Source organism: Tubulanus polymorphus, chromosome 10 (assembly GCF_964204645.1).
Source record: "Tubulanus polymorphus chromosome 10, tnTubPoly1.2, whole genome shotgun sequence".
NCBI classification, from domain to species: Eukaryota; Metazoa; Nemertea; class Palaeonemertea; order Tubulaniformes; family Tubulanidae; genus Tubulanus; species Tubulanus polymorphus.
In genome coordinates this window covers 2887452-2908901 of record NC_134034.1, presented here as the reverse complement: position 1 = coordinate 2908901, position 21450 = coordinate 2887452, and the positions used below count along the sequence as shown (strand labels likewise).

Here is a 21450-nt window from a genome sequence, read left to right as displayed (position 1 = left end):
CCTTCGCAATCGGAAAACGCTTAAAAACCAATTCCGCCGCGCAATACAACAATGTTATCAACCGACGGTTACGGGTCAGCAGCGTCGCCATGGCGACGATAACGATGACGGATCGACGAAAACAACGCGCGAATCAAAACGCCGATTCAGTCACGACGATTCATTGATTGAAATGAATCACTATCAGAGACCTGCGAGAATTGTCTTGTTAATTCCAACCTAACGATCTCTCATTCTCCGTTAAATCAGTCGACCAACAAACTTGTTTCTTTACGTTTCGAAAAGTTAAATTCGAGCGGTAGACAATTTGTTGATGTCACAGGGAGATTTATGGGGGTCACTTAGTTCTCAGGAACGGTCTATAGATAAAATCACTAGTAGGTTATTTGATGATGTCATAGGTGGATAGCTATCTTTTCTAGAAATGCCTATAGATAAAATCACTAGTAGGATGATGTCATAGGTGGATTTATGGAGGCAGCCATCTTTTCTAGACGCGTCTATAGATCAAATCAGTATAGTATAGATAAGTCGATGATATCATAGGGGGATTTATAGAGGCAGATATCTTTTCCAGGCGGGTCTGTAGATCAATTTGATGATGTCATACGGGGATTGACGGAAGTGGACATCTTGCGGTAAAAACGGGAAGTGTCTTTAGCGAGTAATTTGACGATGTCACAGGGAGATTCATGGGGGTCACTTAGTTCTCAGGAACGGTCAGTGGATAAAATCGCTAGTAGGGGATTTGATGATGTCATAGGCGGATTTATGGAGGCAGCCATATTTTTTGAAGTGTCTATAGATCAAATCACTAGTAGGTAATTTGATGATGTCATAGTTGTATATACAGAGGCATATACCTCTTTTTGAAGTGTCTATAGATCAAATCACTAGTAGGTAATTTGATGATGTCATAGTTGTATATACAGAGGCATATACCTCTTTTTGAAGTGTCTATAGATCAAATCACTAGTAGGTAATTTGATGATGTCATAGTTGGATGTACAGAGGCATATACCTCTATTTTAAAAGGTTGGCAGATCAAATCACTAGTAGGTAATTTGATGATGTCATACGGGGATTGACGGAAGTGGACATCTTGCGGTAAAAAACGGGAAGTGTCTTTAGCGAGTAATTTGACGATGTCACAGGGAGATTCATGGGGGTCACTTAGTTCTCAGGACCGGTCAGTAGATAAAATCGCTAGTACGGGATTTGATGATGTCATAGGCGGATTTATGGAGGCAGCCATATTTTTTGAAGTGTCTACAGATCAAATCACTAGTAGGTAATTTGATGATGTCATAGTTGGATGTACAGAGGCATATACCGCTTTTTTGAAAGGTTGGCAGATCAAATCCCTAGTAGGTAATTTGATGATGTCATACGGGGATTGACGGAAGTGGACATCTTGCGGTAAAAAACGGGAAGTGTCTTTAGCGAGTAATTTGACGATGTCACAGGGTGATTCATGGGGGTCACTTAGTTCTCAGGAATGGTCAGTAGATAAAATCGCTAGTAGGGGATTTGATGATGTCATAGGCGGATTTATGGAGGCAGCCATATTTTTTGAAGTGTCTACAGATCAAATCACTAGTAGGTAATTTGATGATGTCATAGTTGTATATACAGAGGCATATACCTCTTTTTGAAAGGTTAACAGATCAAATCACTAGTAGGTAATTTGATGATGTCATAGTTGGATGTACAGAGGCATATACCTCTTTTTTGAAAGGTTGGCAGATCAAATCACTAGTAGGTAATTTGATGAAATTATTCGGCACTTACGGAGGCAGACATCTTCTTTCTAGCGAATGTATTTTCATGCCATGATAACGTTGAATCTGACTCATGTATAGGAGATTCCATTGCGCTATGGTTGGTTCACATTTCCCCCCCCCCAATTTTAAAATTGGAAGTCCTTGCGAGAAAAGATTTTAATTCATCCTCAAATAAAACATGACCCATGAGAGCAGGAGAGAGGGAGGGAGGGAGGGAGAGAGGGAGAGAGGGAGAGAGGGAGAGAGGGAGAGAGGGAGAGAGGGAGAGAGGGAAAGAGGGAAAGAGGGAGGGAGGGAGGGAGGGAGAGAGGGAGAGAGGGAGAGAGGGAGAGAGGGAGAGAGGGAGAGAGGGAGAGAGGGAGAGAGGGAGAGAGGGAGAGAGGGAGAGAGGGAGAGAGGGAGAGAGGGAGAGAGGGAGAGAGGGAGAGAGGGAGAGAGGGAGAGAGGGAGAGAGGGAGAGAGGGAGAGAGGGAGAGAGGGAGAGAGAGAGAGAGAGAGAGAGAGAGAGAGAGAGAGAGAGAGAGAGAGAGAGAGAGAGAGAGAGAGAGAAGAGAGAGAGAGAGAGAGAGAGAGAGAGAGAGAGAGAGAGAGAGAGACAGAGAGAGAGAGAGAGAGAGAGAGACAGAGAGAGAGAGAGAGAGAGAGACAGAGAGAGAGAGAGAGAGAGAGAGAGAGAGAGAGAGAGAGACAGAGAGAGAGAGAGAGAGAGAGAGAGAGAGAGGGAGAGAGACAGAGTTAGTCGAAGGAGGATAGGTGAGAGGGAAGAATAGAGAGTTTTTCGCCGCGCTATCGAACTAAAAAACAAAGAATAAGAAGAAGACCCTGGTTCTGATATCTCGACTAGCTGAGTCACTCTCCCACCTTCCGTAACCATAGCAACCGATTCATCTCGAATTACGCGTCGACGTCGGATGTAAAGATGAAACTCACTGCTCTCATCCGATCGGATGACGACGACGATGATAGAAAAGATGAAAGCAGCAGCAGCAGCAGCAGCAGCAGCAGCATATCGAGATTTTTTATGTAGCCACGTTCGGTTTACTACGATGATGATGATACGCCGGTTATTAAGCGATGAAAAGAACTACGTACGATGCCGACTGCGGCGAGCGAGTGTCGTCTGCTGCGCGGTAATCGTTGATTGAACCCGATGGATACGACCAGCCCTTATTTCATGTCAAATTAGCCGTGTAATTATTATTTTGCGGCGGCGGCGAACAAAAGCTTTTTCTATTAATTACAGTCTCCGTCGCTGTCTTACCCGCAGATGAAGATACGGGGAGAGAGATGAAGAGAGCAGGAGAAGGGAGGGGGAGCAAGAGGGGAACAGGAGGGGGAGGTGGAAAAAGCAGGAGCCGGGAGGGGAGGGGATAGGGAGGGAGAGCAGGGGAGAGAGCAGAAGGGAAGGGAGCGAACAGGAGAGGGGAGTGGGAGGGGAGAGATGGGAGAGCAGGAAAGGAGAGGGGGGAAAAGCAGAAGACAGGAGGGAAGGGATAGGGAGAGTAGGAGGGGAGGGAGAGGGAAGAGAGTGAGGGCAGGAGAAGGGAGGGGAAAGAGGGGAGGAGAGTGAATGGAGGGGGAGAGAAGAGGGAGAGGGCAGGAGACAGGAGGGAAAGGGGATAGTAAGGCCAAGAATGGGAGGAAAGTATGGGAGAGGCTGACAGGAGTGGAGTGAGAGTGGAAGAGAGGGTACGGGGATGGAGGTGAATGAGGAAACAGGTAGAGAGGAGGAAAGAAAGGAGGAGAGGAGAGACGGAGAGGAGCTGCTGCTTTAAACGACCCTGCTCATTGGACATAATTTCACTCAGAAGTCTACGGCGAATTTTTTTTCTTCGAACAATTTTTTCAAACCGCCATCAGAGGCATCGGCGTTCGATGTCGTTCGTCGGACGAGGGAGGGGGTTACATTCGAGGTCTCCGCTTCGTAATTCGCGATCTGAAGCTCGGCGCGACGTGACGCCTCGGGCGGACGGCTTTTCGAATTGTGTTTGAAGTCGAGAGCGTCGCGACCCTTTCCGCCGATACTTTCTTGTCTATGACGCGCGCTTTGAAAACGTCGCTGGTCGAAAATCGCCTTTAAGCCTCACGAAAGCAAAAGCCGATCAAACGGTCGACGCGAGAAAAATCTGAAGCCGTCGTCGACGCCGATGAAGAGGGCGATATAATGAAAAAGAAATTTTTTTTTCATCGAAATTTCACGCAATCAAAGCTTCAACGTTTGACATTCGGAAAATACGCCAAAACCATGTCTGGACGGAGCCATCCACTAGAGAAATGGATGGCTTCATGGTTTGCGCGTTCTTGGAGCCACCCAGTAGATAAATGGACAGCTCCACTATACTTGTAGATTCTTGTAGCCACTTCCCTTACTCGACTAGAGAAAGGACAGCTCCGGGGAGGTTCTTGAAGCCGCTCACTAGAAAAAGGTTGGCTCCACGATTTGGTCATCTCGTACAATCTCCGGGCCATGGACAAGACCAGGGATGGCTCCAAGATACTGCGTGACTTTCTCGTGTTATAAACGCAACTGATTTTAATCATCTACGATGAACTCGGTCTGAAGAATATTCACATCGATGCTAACTGTGACCGAACCTTGACGACTCTTATAGTTTCACCTTTAAAACATGGTCGAATCAAAACAGATGCCTCTGATGATAACCGCATAAGATTGCCGGTACAGAAAGGCGACGGTTCCCCGGTGGTTATTTCGGAATTCTCTCCGCGCAGGGCTATATTTCGGCGATATCGGTTCCCATGGCGATACTAAAAGCCGTGCACGCGCAGACGTGGCGCTCTGATCCCGATTGCGAGCGGGCGTCATGGCGACACAACAATGATAAATCACCCGGAAAGTAAAGCAAATTATTTGATAGGCTCGCATATATATATATATATATATATATATATATATATATATATATATATATATATATATATATATATATATATATATATATATATATATATATATATATATATATATATATATATATATATATATATATATATATATATATATATATATATATATATATATATATATATATATATATATATGTATGTATATATATATATATATATATATGGATGGTTCCAGGTATAAACTTCTTGCTCTTTGATCCAGAAAAGTGATAGGGAGAGGGAGAGGGAGAGGGAGAGGGAGAGGGAGAGGGAGAGGGAGAGGGAGAGGGAGAGGGAGAGGGAGAGGGAGAGGGAGAGGGAGAGGGAGAGGGAGAGATTAAGAAAGGGTTAATAACTGTGGTGTTTTTGTATACAGAAGAAAGTGGCTCGTGTGACACAATCACCGATCACAGAACACAATGATTTCCGGGGTTTTCGCGACAAGTTTCTTTAAAAGGTCAGCAAACAAGCGCACAACGCTGCCACACGCCGCACCGAGAAAAACAATATGCGGCATCTATTTACACGAGAGAACCTGGTCTCCAGAAGCTACAAGGCGATAATGGCAGAAATGCGCAATACGCGAGATTCTCGATCGAGAATATCGTAATTAGTTCATTATACGGCTGAATTTGAGCGAAAATTGGTCCGTGTCGTCGTAAAAAAATTTACGACTGGTCCGGACTGGTATCGACCACAGTTATCAGAGTTAACCCTTTCGGTACTGGCGGCGATCTAACCACCCACTATACCGAGCCAGAAATCAAAAGATTTTTCAAACGCTTGAACTCATCAAAATTCTATTTCAAATCAGAACGACATATTCGGCGCCTGATCATAAAACAGTCGACAGCGCTAAAGACGTTAAGAGTCATTAAGACTTCGCTAATAGTTTAAAAGCTACCGGTTAATCTAATTTTGCGTGTGCGCCACTCGTACAGGCAGCACTTGACTTCGACACGATTAGTCTAGAAACGAGTCGCAAGTGCGAAAAAACTGATCGTCCACACTTCACATGTGTTCAGTGCTTCACTTCACCTGAGACATTTTTAGTAGAAAATGAACTACAAACACCAGATATTAGACATTTTATCAGCGCACTTTCAAAAACTGATCGTCCACACTTCACATGTGTTCATTACTTCACCCGAGACATTTCTAATTGAAAAATGAACTACAAACACCAGACATGAGACATTTTATCAGCACACTTTCAAAAACTGATCGTCCACACTTCACATGTGTTCAGTGCTTCATCTGAGACATTTTTAATTGAAAATGAACTACAAACACCAGATATTAGACATTTTATCAGCACACTTTCAAAAACTGATCGTCCACACTTCACATGTGTTCAGTGCTTCACCTGAGACATTTTTAATAGAAAATGAACTACAAACACCAGACATGAGACATTTCACACTTCGCACATTAATATAATGAATGCCAGTTAAAATCTGCAGATTCCTGCTGCTGCAGAATGAAACCTGCATAAACGACAACTGATCAAAGATGTTTTCGCATAAACGCCAATAAAAAATCTCCTTTTTCCTTATCATCTCGATGCTCCTTAAACGAGCAAATCGACACGTACATTCCCGGAAAGCTGAACTCCGTAAATAGAATCTGAGGAAAGTTTTTGAATATCGAAAGTATTTGCCGAGCAAAAAAATTCTTTAAAAAAATCTTTTTCATTTTTCTGCGCAAAGACGAGAATCTCTCGATTATGAAGACCATTAGATCCGGTCACCATGGATACTGATACTGACTGTTGTCGGTGGCTCAGGACGATTGTCGCCCAACAGAGCTTTCATTGGTTTACTTGGCTATAAGCGACACCTGGTGGATCCTCACTTGCCACAAGTGGAATCCTCTATTGCTGCAGTAGTTGATGTCCTATTGCACACTAGCGACACCTGGGGGATCTTCACTTGCCACAAGTGGAATCCTCTATTGCCGCAGTAGTTGATGTCCCACTGCTCACTAGCGACACCTGGGGGACCCACACTTGCCACAACCGATTCATCTCGAATTACGCGTCGACGTCGGATGTAAAGATGAAACTCACTGCTCTCATCCGATCGGATGACGACGACGATGATAGAAAAGATGAAAGCAGCAGCAGCAGCAGCAGCAGCAGCAGCAGCATATCGAGATTTTTTATGTAGCCACGTTCGGTTTACTACGATGATGATGATACGCCGGTTATTAAGCGATGAAAAGAACTACGTACGATGCCGACTGCGGCGAGCGAGTGTCGTCTGCTGCGCGGTAATCGTTGATTGAACCCGATGGATACGACCAGCCCTTATTTCATGTCAAATTAGCCGTGTAATTATTATTTTGCGGCGGCGGCGAACAAAAGCTTTTTCTATTAATTACAGTCTCCGTCGCTGTCTTACCCGCAGATGAAGATACGGGGAGAGAGATGAAGAGAGCAGGAGAAGGGAGGGGGAGCAAGAGGGGAACAGGAGGGGGAGGTGGAAAAAGCAGGAGCCGGGAGGGGAGGGGATAGGGAGGGAGAGCAGGGGAGAGAGCAGAAGGGAAGGGAGCGAACAGGAGAGGGGAGTGGGAGGGGAGAGATGGGAGAGCAGGAAAGGAGAGGGGGGAAAAGCAGAAGACAGGAGGGAAGGGATAGGGAGAGTAGGAGGGGAGGGAGAGGGAAGAGAGTGAGGGCAGGAGAAGGGAGGGGAAAGAGGGGAGGAGAGTGAATGGAGGGGGAGAGAAGAGGGAGAGGGCAGGAGACAGGAGGGAAAGGGGATAGTAAGGCCAAGAATGGGAGGAAAGTATGGGAGAGGCTGACAGGAGTGGAGTGAGAGTGGAAGAGAGGGTACGGGGATGGAGGTGAATGAGGAAACAGGTAGAGAGGAGGAAAGAAAGGAGGAGAGGAGAGACGGAGAGGAGCTGCTGCTTTAAACGACCCTGCTCATTGGACATAATTTCACTCAGAAGTCTACGGCGAATTTTTTTTCTTCGAACAATTTTTTCAAACCGCCATCAGAGGCATCGGCGTTCGATGTCGTTCGTCGGACGAGGGAGGGGGTTACATTCGAGGTCTCCGCTTCGTAATTCGCGATCTGAAGCTCGGCGCGACGTGACGCCTCGGGCGGACGGCTTTTCGAATTGTGTTTGAAGTCGAGAGCGTCGCGACCCTTTCCGCCGATACTTTCTTGTCTATGACGCGCGCTTTGAAAACGTCGCTGGTCGAAAATCGCCTTTAAGCCTCACGAAAGCAAAAGCCGATCAAACGGTCGACGCGAGAAAAATCTGAAGCCGTCGTCGACGCCGATGAAGAGGGCGATATAATGAAAAAGAAATTTTTTTTTCATCGAAATTTCACGCAATCAAAGCTTCAACGTTTGACATTCGGAAAATACGCCAAAACCATGTCTGGACGGAGCCATCCACTAGAGAAATGGATGGCTTCATGGTTTGCGCGTTCTTGGAGCCACCCAGTAGATAAATGGACAGCTCCACTATACTTGTAGATTCTTGTAGCCACTTCCCTTACTCGACTAGAGAAAGGACAGCTCCGGGGAGGTTCTTGAAGCCGCTCACTAGAAAAAGGTTGGCTCCACGATTTGGTCATCTCGTACAATCTCCGGGCCATGGACAAGACCAGGGATGGCTCCAAGATACTGCGTGACTTTCTCGTGTTATAAACGCAACTGATTTTAATCATCTACGATGAACTCGGTCTGAAGAATATTCACATCGATGCTAACTGTGACCGAACCTTGACGACTCTTATAGTTTCACCTTTAAAACATGGTCGAATCAAAACAGATGCCTCTGATGATAACCGCATAAGATTGCCGGTACAGAAAGGCGACGGTTCCCCGGTGGTTATTTCGGAATTCTCTCCGCGCAGGGCTATATTTCGGCGATATCGGTTCCCATGGCGATACTAAAAGCCGTGCACGCGCAGACGTGGCGCTCTGATCCCGATTGCGAGCGGGCGTCATGGCGACACAACAATGATAAATCACCCGGAAAGTAAAGCAAATTATTTGATAGGCTCGCATATATATATATATATATATATATATATATATATATATATATATATATATATATATATATATATATATATATATATATATATATATATATATATATATATATATATATATATATATATATATATATATATATATATATATATATATATATATATATATATATATATATATATATATGTATGTATATATATATATATATATATATGGATGGTTCCAGGTATAAACTTCTTGCTCTTTGATCCAGAAAAGTGATAGGGAGAGGGAGAGGGAGAGGGAGAGGGAGAGGGAGAGGGAGAGGGAGAGGGAGAGGGAGAGGGAGAGGGAGAGGGAGAGGGAGAGGGAGAGGGAGAGGGAGAGATTAAGAAAGGGTTAATAACTGTGGTGTTTTTGTATACAGAAGAAAGTGGCTCGTGTGACACAATCACCGATCACAGAACACAATGATTTCCGGGGTTTTCGCGACAAGTTTCTTTAAAAGGTCAGCAAACAAGCGCACAACGCTGCCACACGCCGCACCGAGAAAAACAATATGCGGCATCTATTTACACGAGAGAACCTGGTCTCCAGAAGCTACAAGGCGATAATGGCAGAAATGCGCAATACGCGAGATTCTCGATCGAGAATATCGTAATTAGTTCATTATACGGCTGAATTTGAGCGAAAATTGGTCCGTGTCGTCGTAAAAAAATTTACGACTGGTCCGGACTGGTATCGACCACAGTTATCAGAGTTAACCCTTTCGGTACTGGCGGCGATCTAACCACCCACTATACCGAGCCAGAAATCAAAAGATTTTTCAAACGCTTGAACTCATCAAAATTCTATTTCAAATCAGAACGACATATTCGGCGCCTGATCATAAAACAGTCGACAGCGCTAAAGACGTTAAGAGTCATTAAGACTTCGCTAATAGTTTAAAAGCTACCGGTTAATCTAATTTTGCGTGTGCGCCACTCGTACAGGCAGCACTTGACTTCGACACGATTAGTCTAGAAACGAGTCGCAAGTGCGAAAAAACTGATCGTCCACACTTCACATGTGTTCAGTGCTTCACTTCACCTGAGACATTTTTAGTAGAAAATGAACTACAAACACCAGATATTAGACATTTTATCAGCGCACTTTCAAAAACTGATCGTCCACACTTCACATGTGTTCATTACTTCACCCGAGACATTTCTAATTGAAAAATGAACTACAAACACCAGACATGAGACATTTTATCAGCACACTTTCAAAAACTGATCGTCCACACTTCACATGTGTTCAGTGCTTCATCTGAGACATTTTTAATTGAAAATGAACTACAAACACCAGATATTAGACATTTTATCAGCACACTTTCAAAAACTGATCGTCCACACTTCACATGTGTTCAGTGCTTCACCTGAGACATTTTTAATAGAAAATGAACTACAAACACCAGACATGAGACATTTCACACTTCGCACATTAATATAATGAATGCCAGTTAAAATCTGCAGATTCCTGCTGCTGCAGAATGAAACCTGCATAAACGACAACTGATCAAAGATGTTTTCGCATAAACGCCAATAAAAAATCTCCTTTTTCCTTATCATCTCGATGCTCCTTAAACGAGCAAATCGACACGTACATTCCCGGAAAGCTGAACTCCGTAAATAGAATCTGAGGAAAGTTTTTGAATATCGAAAGTATTTGCCGAGCAAAAAAATTCTTTAAAAAAATCTTTTTCATTTTTCTGCGCAAAGACGAGAATCTCTCGATTATGAAGACCATTAGATCCGGTCACCATGGATACTGATACTGACTGTTGTCGGTGGCTCAGGACGATTGTCGCCCAACAGAGCTTTCATTGGTTTACTTGGCTATAAGCGACACCTGGTGGATCCTCACTTGCCACAAGTGGAATCCTCTATTGCTGCAGTAGTTGATGTCCTATTGCACACTAGCGACACCTGGGGGATCTTCACTTGCCACAAGTGGAATCCTCTATTGCCGCAGTAGTTGATGTCCCACTGCTCACTAGCGACACCTGGGGGACCCACACTTGCCACAAGTAGAATCCGCTGTAGCCGCAGTAGCTGATGTCCTCATTTGCTTCAGTGGCTTTTAACAGTTAAAAAATTTTACTCTTTCTCAGAAATTCCATCTGGTGACATCACCCGACGTAACAAGTCCCTAAACACAGTAATGCCATCTATCGGGAAGAGCGGGAACCAAATATCGAAAAAAGAAAATTAGCGCACGCCGGGTCTCAACCAGAAAAAAAAAGCAAACTGTTATTTCTGGTGCGGGTAATGTTGTTCAGCTGATCACGCTCCGAGATTGAACGCCTGCGAATCTTGTAAAGCGTGTTTGTACAGTTGCCGGCGTGTCCGTTTACTCAACAATTCCGATTGGAGGAATAAAGCCGATTGACGAGGATTTTGCGAACAGGATGATTGAGCTATGATTCCAGGTTCTTGTCGCTCTCTCATTCGCTCTCTGTCTTCTCTCTCTCTCTTCTCTCTTCTCTCCCTCTCTCTCTCCCTCTCTCTCTCCCTCTCTCTCTCCCACTCTCTCTCCCTCTCTCTCTCCCTCTCTCTCCCTCTCTCCCTCCCTCTCTCCCTCTCTCTCTCCCTCCCTCTCTCCCTCTCCCACGCTCTCTCCCTCCCTCTCTCCCTCCCTCTCTCCCTCCCTCTCCCTCCCTCTCTCCCTCCCTCTCCCTACTTCTCCCTCCCTTCCCTCCCTCCCCCTCCCTCCCTCTCTCCATCTCTCCCACTCTCTCTCCCTCTCTCCCTCCCTCTCTCCCTCTCTCTCTCTCTCTCACTGTTGTCGGAAGGGCAAAAAAACTGAAAAAGTTTTCATTCTATTGCAGCGGTATTTACTTAGAAAACGACCTCGGGATGATTCCCGTACATGAAATCAAAAAGGTCGTTAAGTGAGATTGTTAGACGAAGTATTTCTGTATTGATCGTATATCATCCCCATTGTTGAATTCAACTCACACAACTGTGGAACTGGGTCCAGAGTCAAATTAAACCCACACAACTGTGGAACTGGATTCTGAATCAAATTAAACCCACACAACTGTGGAACTGGGTCCAGAGTCAAATTAAACCCACGCAACTGTGGAAATCTAGAGTGGAAACCCACACAACTGTGGAACTGGGTCCAGAGTCAAATTTAACCCACATAACTGTGGAATTGGGTTCAGATTCAAATTAAACCCACACAACTGTGGAATTGGGCCCAGAGACAAATTAAACCCACACAACTGTGGAACTGGATCCAGTAAAATTATACCTACGCAACTGTGGAACTGGGTTCAGCATGAAATTAGACCTACACAACTGTGGAACTGGGTTCAGCATGAAATTAGACCTACACAACTGTGGAACTGGGTTCGGCGTCAAATGGAGAATTTTTTGTCATAAAACAGAAAAATAATTCAGGCAGCACAATATGGTGTGTAAGAGAAGCATGAGTCATGTGATCAGCCACTCTTCGCACGCTGGTTTTTACTCAGTTTTTCTTTCTTCTCTTTTGATCGGATTTCGAAATCAAGTTTTAATTAATAAAGTCGTTCTCAAACATCAAGGAAGGTTTTATCTTTTAAGCCTCAGCAAAAATGGATTTCGCATTTAATTTTCATGGGTTTTTTTTATCAAAAAGATTATGATCATCAAAATTGTCTCTGAAAATGGTTTACTGTCCCCTGATTGTCAGTAACAGTCTCTGAAAATGGTTTCATGTCCCCTGATTGTCAGGAACAGTCTCTGAAAATGGTTTACTGTCCCCTGATTGTCAGGAACAGTCTCTGAAAATGGTTTACTGTCCCCTGATTGTCTGGAACAGTCTCTGAAAATGGTTTACTGTGCCCTGATTATCAGGAACAGTCTCTGAAAATGGATGACTGTCCCCTGATTATCAGGAACAGTCTCTGAAAATGGTTTCATGTCCCCTGATTGCTGGGACAGTCTCTGAAAATGGTTTACTGTCCCCTGATTGTCAGTAACAGTCTCTGAAAATGGTTTTCTGTCCCCTGATTGTCAGTAACAGTCTCTGAAAATGGTTTTCTGTCCCCTGGTTGTCAGTGACAGTCTCTGAAACCATTTCAAATTCACACTCTCTAAATGGCAATAACTTATATCACAATCTTGAAAACGAATCGGACATTTTTTTTTTTACATGTACAAACTGTCGATGTGATCTAATGAGAAGTCGTTTCTGTATAATTGCGACGCCGCGGAAATGAAAATTATGATTGTGGCAATTTCAACCGACCAGAAATGGGCGGATTTAAATCGTCGCGATAATTCGAATTGGAATGTAACCCGACTCGCGAAATCGTGGTTATTGTCAACGGAAATCAAGGTCAATTTCAGTTCGCATGCTTCGTTTATAGGATGTAATTTGCATAAGACACGTTCGAATTTAAAGCAAAAGCGGTGAAGAAAATACCATTTTAAAACCAGCCCTCTGTTTATACACTTCAATGACAATGCTACTGCAGCAATAGAGGATTCCACTTGTGGCATGTGAGGATCCACAAGGTGCCTCTAGTGTGCAGTAGGACATCATCTACTGCAGCAATAGAGGATTCCACTAGTGGCAAGTGATTATCCACCAGGTGCCTCTAGTGTGCAGTACGACATCAACTACTGCGGCAATAGAGGATTCCACTTGCGGCAAGTGAGGATTCACCAGGTGTCGCTAGTGTGCAGTAAGACAAACTGCTGCGGCGATGGAGGATTCCACTTGTGGCAAGTGAGGATTCAACTGGTGTCGCTAGTGGACATCAACTACTGCGGCAATAGAGGATTCCACTAGTGGCAAGTGAGGATCCACCAGGTGTCACTAGTGTGCAGTCAGACAAACTACTGTGTCAATTAAGGATTCCACTTGTGGCAAGTGAGGATTCACCAGGTGTCGCTAGTATTTCCATTAATTTTTTTCATGGATAGTACCGTAAGTTAGTCGCAGCTCCTCGGAACGCGTTCCCGAACATACTCGCGCTCACCGCACATACATCGGACATACATACACGTACGACGCGCATAGCGCACGATACGGGAAGCGCGCGTACGCACGCGGCCGCCTTGAAGTGATTTGAAACGACATTTAAATAATCTAAATAAAGCTACGCGGGGCCTCGAGCGCGTTTAAATTTCAAAAGCCACACGACACAACAACGCGCCGACGACAATACGACGAAAAACACACACGAAACACCCGCGGCTTCAAAGACCCGTAATTAATTTCCTTCGACGACAATACGCTACGCCGCGCGATACGAAAGCTTTTAAAGTTTTCGCGGCGGAGAGAGCAGAAAAAAAGCGCCGAAGGCTCTCTCGACGCGGAGGCAGGAGCCTTCTCAACCATATGGCAATCGGTTTTAATGCGATATATCGAAGTCGCGGCGTCGGCTTACCGCGACGACCGAGAGCGCGGCCCGTCTTTCATCGCGGCTCGTTTTTCAGCCGGCGAGCGAGGGTTAAGAAAAAAAAAAACGTTACGAAACACTTCGAACCGCGTCGAAGACATCGGCTTATTAGACGTGCCCACGGAGCGCGGTTTTATTCGGAAATGCGGCTTTCGTCGCAACTGGGGAAATAAGAAAAGCCCCCCCCCGCGCACGTGGGGTAGATATTCAAACTCAAAGCGTCGTCGACATCAAAGGTCTTTTTGAAGGACCTTCGTCAAAGGCCGAGTCTATCTATATGAGATCAGATAGAGTTTTAGAGATGAAACTAAGAGCGTTAGAAAGTCGTCACTGTTTGTTCACAGTTTGTATCGATGTGAATATTCTTCAGACCGAGTTCATCGTAGATGATTCAAATCAGTCTCGCGCTTAGTAAGGGCTTTCATAAACCGGTTTTTAGGTCTATGAAATCAGCGCCCAAGATTAATGTTTAGCCGGTCCATAAAAAAGGGAGTTGAAATTTGATGCTACGGTCATCCATCACAGTGAAATCCGCGAAACTGTCTCTAAATCCAGTCCCTAGTCAAAAGGAGTACCTGAACCCATTTCCAGGTGTTCAGTCAAAATTCCACCCTAAAGAATTAACGTACAGCAAGTTCTTGCACTGAACTCATGCACTGCGGTAATCAACAGTAAGACCCTCGGTAACATCTTCCATATTTCTGTTCAAATTAATCAGTTATCAACAGTAAGACCATCTGTAACATCTTTCATATTTCTGTTCAAATTAATCAGTAATCAACAGTAAGACGCTCGGTGACATCTTTCATATTTCTGTTCAAATTAATCAATAATCAACAGTAAGACCCTCAGTAAATATATTTCTTATTTCTGTAAGCATCAAACCAATCTAATCATTACATCTCATCATAAGATAGTGACAAAAAATCTGGAACAGTTGGCAGCTCTGCATAAAGTATCGCGTGATGAAATAAATAGGAATAATAATAATAACAATAAGAATAATAATAACATGAAATAATAAAAATAATAATAATAATATCAACTACGCGGCACTGTTGGCTAGTTATGGCAGCGACGAGGCATATGCGTGAGAGCGATAACGAATTAGCCGTCTGCTTGGTACGACGAGCTGCACGGCGCGACATCCAACAAACGAACGAATGACGCCTGTCAAATGCCTAATCAAAACGACACGACTGCCGAACACGGTCGGCGAGTGCGTGTTCATCGTATCACGCAATAAACGTCGAACCGACGCAGAATGGACACAGTAATGTAATTACTATATACCGACAACATTTCAATATAGAATCATCATACGTCATCGACGCTGCTGCCTGTCCATGCATCCCCCAATGACATCATCAGATTAACTACTAGAAACTTCCTGGGAAGATGGCTGCCTCCGTAAATCCCCTTATGACGTCATCAGATTAGACACTTTCTGAAAAGATTGCTGCGTCTAAAACTCCCCCTATGACATCGTCAGATTATCTACTAGACATTTCCTGAAAAGATGGCTGCCTCCATAAATCTCCCTATGACATCATCAGATTAACTACTAGAAACTTCCTGGGAAGATGGCTGCTTACTTAATCCCCTTATGACGTCATCAGATTAGACACTTTCTGAAAAGATTGCTGCGTCTAAAACTCCCCCTATGACATCGTCAGATTATCTACTAGACATTTCCTGAAAAAAATGGCTGCCTCCATAAATCCCCCTATGACATCATCGATTGCGTAAACGGGGATATTGTACGTTATGTTTTCGATTAGGGTTATCGCTCCTCGAGCCGCCCGAGTCATTACGACCAAGAGATCTAATTGTTCGTGGCCTTACGACTTTCAAGTAATTGAGAATTCATGTAATGTGTCTTTCAAGGATGGGCTGTGTTTGAACTGTAGTTCCACTAATACTCTTACAGGGGGGTCAGTTCATTCGTGATGAACCATGCATCGGGGTCAGTTCATTCGTGATGAACCATGCATCGGGGTCAGTTCATTCGTGATGAACCATGCATCGTAGAAATGTATATGTTATGACTAATAATTGGTTGTAGTAATAAGACTATCTTCATCGTTGCTCTTTATTAGCTCGGTCGGACGTCGGGTGTCACCTTTTATAAACCGCCGGTTTCCACGTACGGGTAGGAAATGACCATTTAACGAATCGAACTCGGCCCGTTTTATCACAGAAAGTTTAGGTATAAAACTAGCCCAGTTCGATTTTGTCGCCAATCTTACAACTTGAGATAAGTCTAAGCCCGCTTTGGTTCTATGACCAATCTAACAACTTAAGACCAGTTTAAGCTTATTTCAGTTCTACAACCTATCCAACAACTTAAGACCATTCTAAGCCATTTTGGTTCTATAACCAATTTAACAACTTAAGACCAGTCTAAGCAAATTTTTGCATTCATTTTTCATGACCAGTTTTAGCCGTGAGAACATTTACTCATTTCGAAGGCTTTGGCTGCTTGCTACATGGCAAAATTTTAATGTCAGAAAACACATGCAGATGGCAGCACTTTCTAAGTCTACATTCAAATTTATGCAAATCAGGAGCTCAGTCGTCTATCACGCGGAGGAGTATTTCGACATGTTTTGACAACAAAGAAATGCTTGAAAAATAGTTTCAGGGAGAAAAAAAAATGAAAAACTCACTTATTTGTTTGGAGATCGCGTCGGCGTTGGCTCCGGCTACGTCCGAGTTCACGCGGAAACTTATCATATCCTTTTTCCATCTGAAAATGAAAGTCATGAGAAATTGAAAAAGAGTTTGGAAGATATTTCAAAAAGGATATGTTAACACTATGTGAATTTCGAATGATTACAGGCTTGATGATGAAGGCTTTCGGAAAAATGTAGTTTGTAATTTTAAATCGGAGCTACAGACGGTTGTTAGCTGGAGTCATTTGACTGACAAGTCTAGGAGCCCTAACCTTCAATCATTAGCTGAATCTGGAGTCATTATGACTGAAAGGTCCACAATACACAATTATAAATTATCATTTGACTGAAAATTCTTGGAGCCTTTCCATAATTATAAGTTGACCGCGGAGTCATTTGACCGCAAAGTCTAGGAGTCTTTCCATAATTATTTAATGACAGCGGAGTAATTTGACTGCATAGTCTAGGAGTCTATCCATAATTATATGCTGATGGCGGAGTCATTTGACTGAGCCAAAATCCACAATTTTTATCAGACTACCTTGTCTTATGACGGAAACGTCTCTAAGAGACCAGATCAACGATCATTATCATCACATCAAATCTTGAGAGTTAAAACACTTCAAATCAACCTGATTCAACTGAAGTTCAAGTTTTTAAACCTAACCAGAAATTGCGAAACCGCAGTCACCGGATTCACGCGCATCCAGAATAACGTATTCTCGGAAAAGTTTACTATCAACCGAGAACGCGGCAAGGATGAAATACGAATACGAATTTCGCAAATTCTATAAATACGCGAGTAATATGTTGACATCGCGTTCGTGCAAAGGGCAAATGGAAAGAAATGGCAAGGGCGGAAAAACGAACCGAAAATGTCAAAGCGTCAAAAAAAGCTTCGGCTCATATCGCGTGCACCGAGAGAGAGAGAGAGTCACCGCGACAAAAATAACAACATCAAAGCGTCGAATTAATTTCTATAATTGAAAAAAAAATTGCCAACGAAAAAGACGAATTAGTCGGTGAGCGACGCGAGAACGGAGCCGGAAATTACGTGTCATAAAAACGACCTCGACGATATCAAGTAGGTCGAGGTCATATCGTAATGAGATTTTTTTGGTCGCGGTTACTTCGTACACAAGAACGACAGGGGGGCGAGGGGGCTTCGCATGGATCCTCACTTGCCACAAGTGGAATCCTCTATTGCCGCAGTAGTTGATGTCCTACTGCACACTAGCGACACATGGTGGATCCTCACTTGCCACAAGTAGAATCCTCTATTGCCGCAGTAGTTGATGTCCTACTGCACACTAGCGACACCTGGTGGATCCTCACTTGCCACGAGGGGAATCCTCACCTGCCATAGCACTAATGCCCTTCTACCCAACCAAAATGCTATCAAACAAGCCTTGAAAAAGGGTATAAAATCATCTGCGCTACACTTTCTCTCCGTCTCTGTCTCTCGGTGTTTGGCACAAATTTTCATTGATAATTATCAATTCAGAGATCACCTGATCTATACGTGTAACTGTACCGGTGAACCTGCACCGCTAGTGTTATTAATAATCGCAGCAGCTCCTGCCAATCAGCCGAGGTCGAGCGTTCGCGCGGATATAATTTCCTCCGTCAAGTTCTTGTCATCTCTGATTCGGTTTCCATGGCGACCCCGACGATTTCGTCGACGACGCGATAATTACGTTGCCGTGGTTACTAATGCGCGGTTCGAATTGTAGGTGTGACGTACCCTGCGTCGCGGAGTTCTGTCGTCCGTCTGTACCCTGTTTAGTTACTGTTTGATGGGTAGTCCCGTGTTGCGGAGATTGCCGGGTTGCGAGCCCGACTAGAGCGGGGGGAGGGAAGGGGGAGGGCTGATTTAAAGCTGTCAGTATTTTGTATACGTGCTAGGGGTCGGCTACGCTGTTGGGTTGAGTCGAAATTGATTTTCGTTTCAAAATTGTCGAACTGCGGGTACGGACTAGATCCTGTCAAATCAGACTCAACTATGGAACTGTATCCACAGTCAAATCAAACCCACACAACTGTGGAACTGGATCCACAGTCAAATTAAACCCGCATAACTGGAACTGGAATCAGAGTCAATATAAATCCACACAACTGTGGAACTGGATCCAAAGTCAAATCAAACCCACACAACTGTGGAACTGGATCCAAAGTCAAATCAAACCCACACAACTGTGGAACTGGATCCAAAGTCAAATTAAACCGTACAACTGTGGCACTAGATCCACACTAGAATTCAACCCACGCAACTTGTGAATTGAACTCAGGGTCAGAATAAACCCACACAATTGTGGAACTGGATTCAGAGTCAAATTAAAACCACCCACACAACTGTGCAACTGAATCCAGAGTCAAATTGAACCCACACAACTGAGGAACTGAATTCATAGTGAAATTGAACTGTGGAACTGGATCCAAGGATATGGCAGAGAAAAAATTTCTTTAAAGAATTGAAGCAATCTTCATAGAATAAATGTTCATATTCCTAGATATCAATAATTCAGATAATCAATTGAGCAATCTGACTGAGAGGTATTTCCCGACCTCTCTGACCTCTGTTCTCGTTTCGAAAGAGGCTTCTCTGACCTCCCTACCATCGCTTCATAATCAAACCGCATCCTTCGACGAATCTCTCGGTTCTCCCAACAACGTAAGGAACCGACTAACAAGGCTGCCATCTTGCGACGAAATCGAAAACTAAACCAGCTCATATTCATCATCTAATTCGAGATTCTACCACCAGATGGCAGGCGTAACCGGTGTTTTTGTCGGAGCGCGTCGTATCGACGGGAAATCAACGCGTGGCTTGAATCAATCGAATGAAACGAAACTCGAGTTGGAATTAGAATTTTTCCCCCGAGCGTCGGAATACGCAATTTTGTCATCGGTATTCCATCGCGCCAGTTTCACGGCAGACGACGTAAACCTTACGCCAGACGGATCTTTCGGGACGAATGAAAAAATCCTGCGACTCGCAACGAGTCGGATTTTCGTAATTAATCAACGGATGTGAAATTAAATCTACACCTACGGAAGAATCGATTTCAAAAACGCGGCAAATATTTCGCGTTCGTTTTTTTCTAGTCTAAAACGTTAACCGCAACTAAAAAATAACGACTGTTGACATGAAAACGTCGATTTCAAGTCGGGGGACAGGGGACGCGACGGGGGCCATATTCGCACAGCGATAGCACGAAAATAGCCCTCCGACTTTCTAAGAGTGATTTCTTTTTATTTTGGTGCAAAACAAATGCACGACGAATTCGGATTATCAATTTCCTCTTCGAGAAAGAGACGCAAAAATCGGGACGATCGGCATTCATATTCATCTCGTATATAAGCGATTATTATCCGACTTTTTTTGTCGATCCGACTTACGCATCCGTTTACTGTATTTACATTTCCGGCAGCTCGCGATTAAAAGTGAACGTTCGATTAAAATCGGCTCGTGAAAATTTAGATGGAAAAAATTTGTCAAAAACCAAAAAGAAAATGGAAAAATTTTGTCAAAAAACCAAAAAGAAAAAGGAAAAAATTTGTCAAAAAACCAAAAAGTAAAAGGAAAAAATTTGTCAAAAAACCAAAAAGAAAAAGGAAAAAATTTGTCAAAAACCAAAAAGAAAAAAATTGGAGGACACAACGTTTCTAACTATCTCTTTAGATATCATCATCATCATCATCGGATTACGGTCCATTTTCAAATCTTAATAAACCCGAGACCCAACTCGCAATGCACAGAATCGAAATCAGTTCGTAGTCAGTCAGTGGTCAATTATTAAGCATCGCTTCGGAAGGAAAAGTTGGCCCATTTTTAACGAAGTTTTTTCATTTTTAGTAAAATCAAGCTAACAAACAATCAGAACTAGTTCCTCGTTACCGGTTGAACTAGACTTAGTTCTAGACTTGAAGCGAGTACATTTTCAATCATCCGAATCCATTAAACCAGGTACGAGACGTTTTACGATAGTTTGCGCAGTTTTTAATATGATTGCATTCATATTTCATGTCAATGGTTTTTACCGTTTATTGATATTTCAATGAAACATCCTTGATAGCGCTTTGAAATATGCCGATGTTCGCGGTGAAGGTCTGGTGCGCATTACAGGGTTCGCATTTTCCGAAGGGATCAAAATATTTCGACCGAAATTATTCTCGAATTGAAACGATTCTCGAGAAACGATTTCCATGAAAGTTGTTGAACTTTCCGTAAAGTGCCCATGCACGTGAATGTCGGGTCCTGGGAGAAAAAACTTTTCGCAAATAAGATGCAAAGAAAAGCAATTACACAATTTGTATCTTATTTGAGGTGAAGATTTTGCCTCATTTTCCTACAATTTTGCCTCGAATCGACTAACTTTAGAAGCGTGCGCATATTTTGAATGAAAACTTATGACAGTGTTACCAATGAATGAATCTTTCGAAATTGCCGCTCAAATTTTCTTTAGGCGGGCATCCGGGCAGATATTCTTCAATAAGCGGGGGCGTGGGTACGTTCTAAGTAGGGGCCTGCAGCAGAGCACCTCCACATAAAAAATTCTGGCTCTGCCTGAAGGTCAATCAAGCTTCAAAGAAACATACGTACTGCACAAAAAGATTAAAACCCACTATCTACAGATTAAAAAAATTTAAAATCAAGA

The 21450-nt window shown here is 43.5% G+C and overlaps 1 protein-coding gene across 1 annotated transcript in view; it reads right to left on the bottom strand.

Annotated features, from left to right (window-relative positions):
* The window catches only part of LOC141912222 (uncharacterized), a 79731-nt gene that overhangs the window by 22646 nt on the left and 35635 nt on the right, over positions 1-21450 (bottom strand). Inside the window, exon 10 of the mRNA XM_074803440.1 lies at positions 16787-16866. Within this exon, the coding sequence (XP_074659541.1) occupies positions 16787-16866 (80 nt within the window). The remainder of the gene's footprint in view (positions 1-16786; positions 16867-21450) is intronic.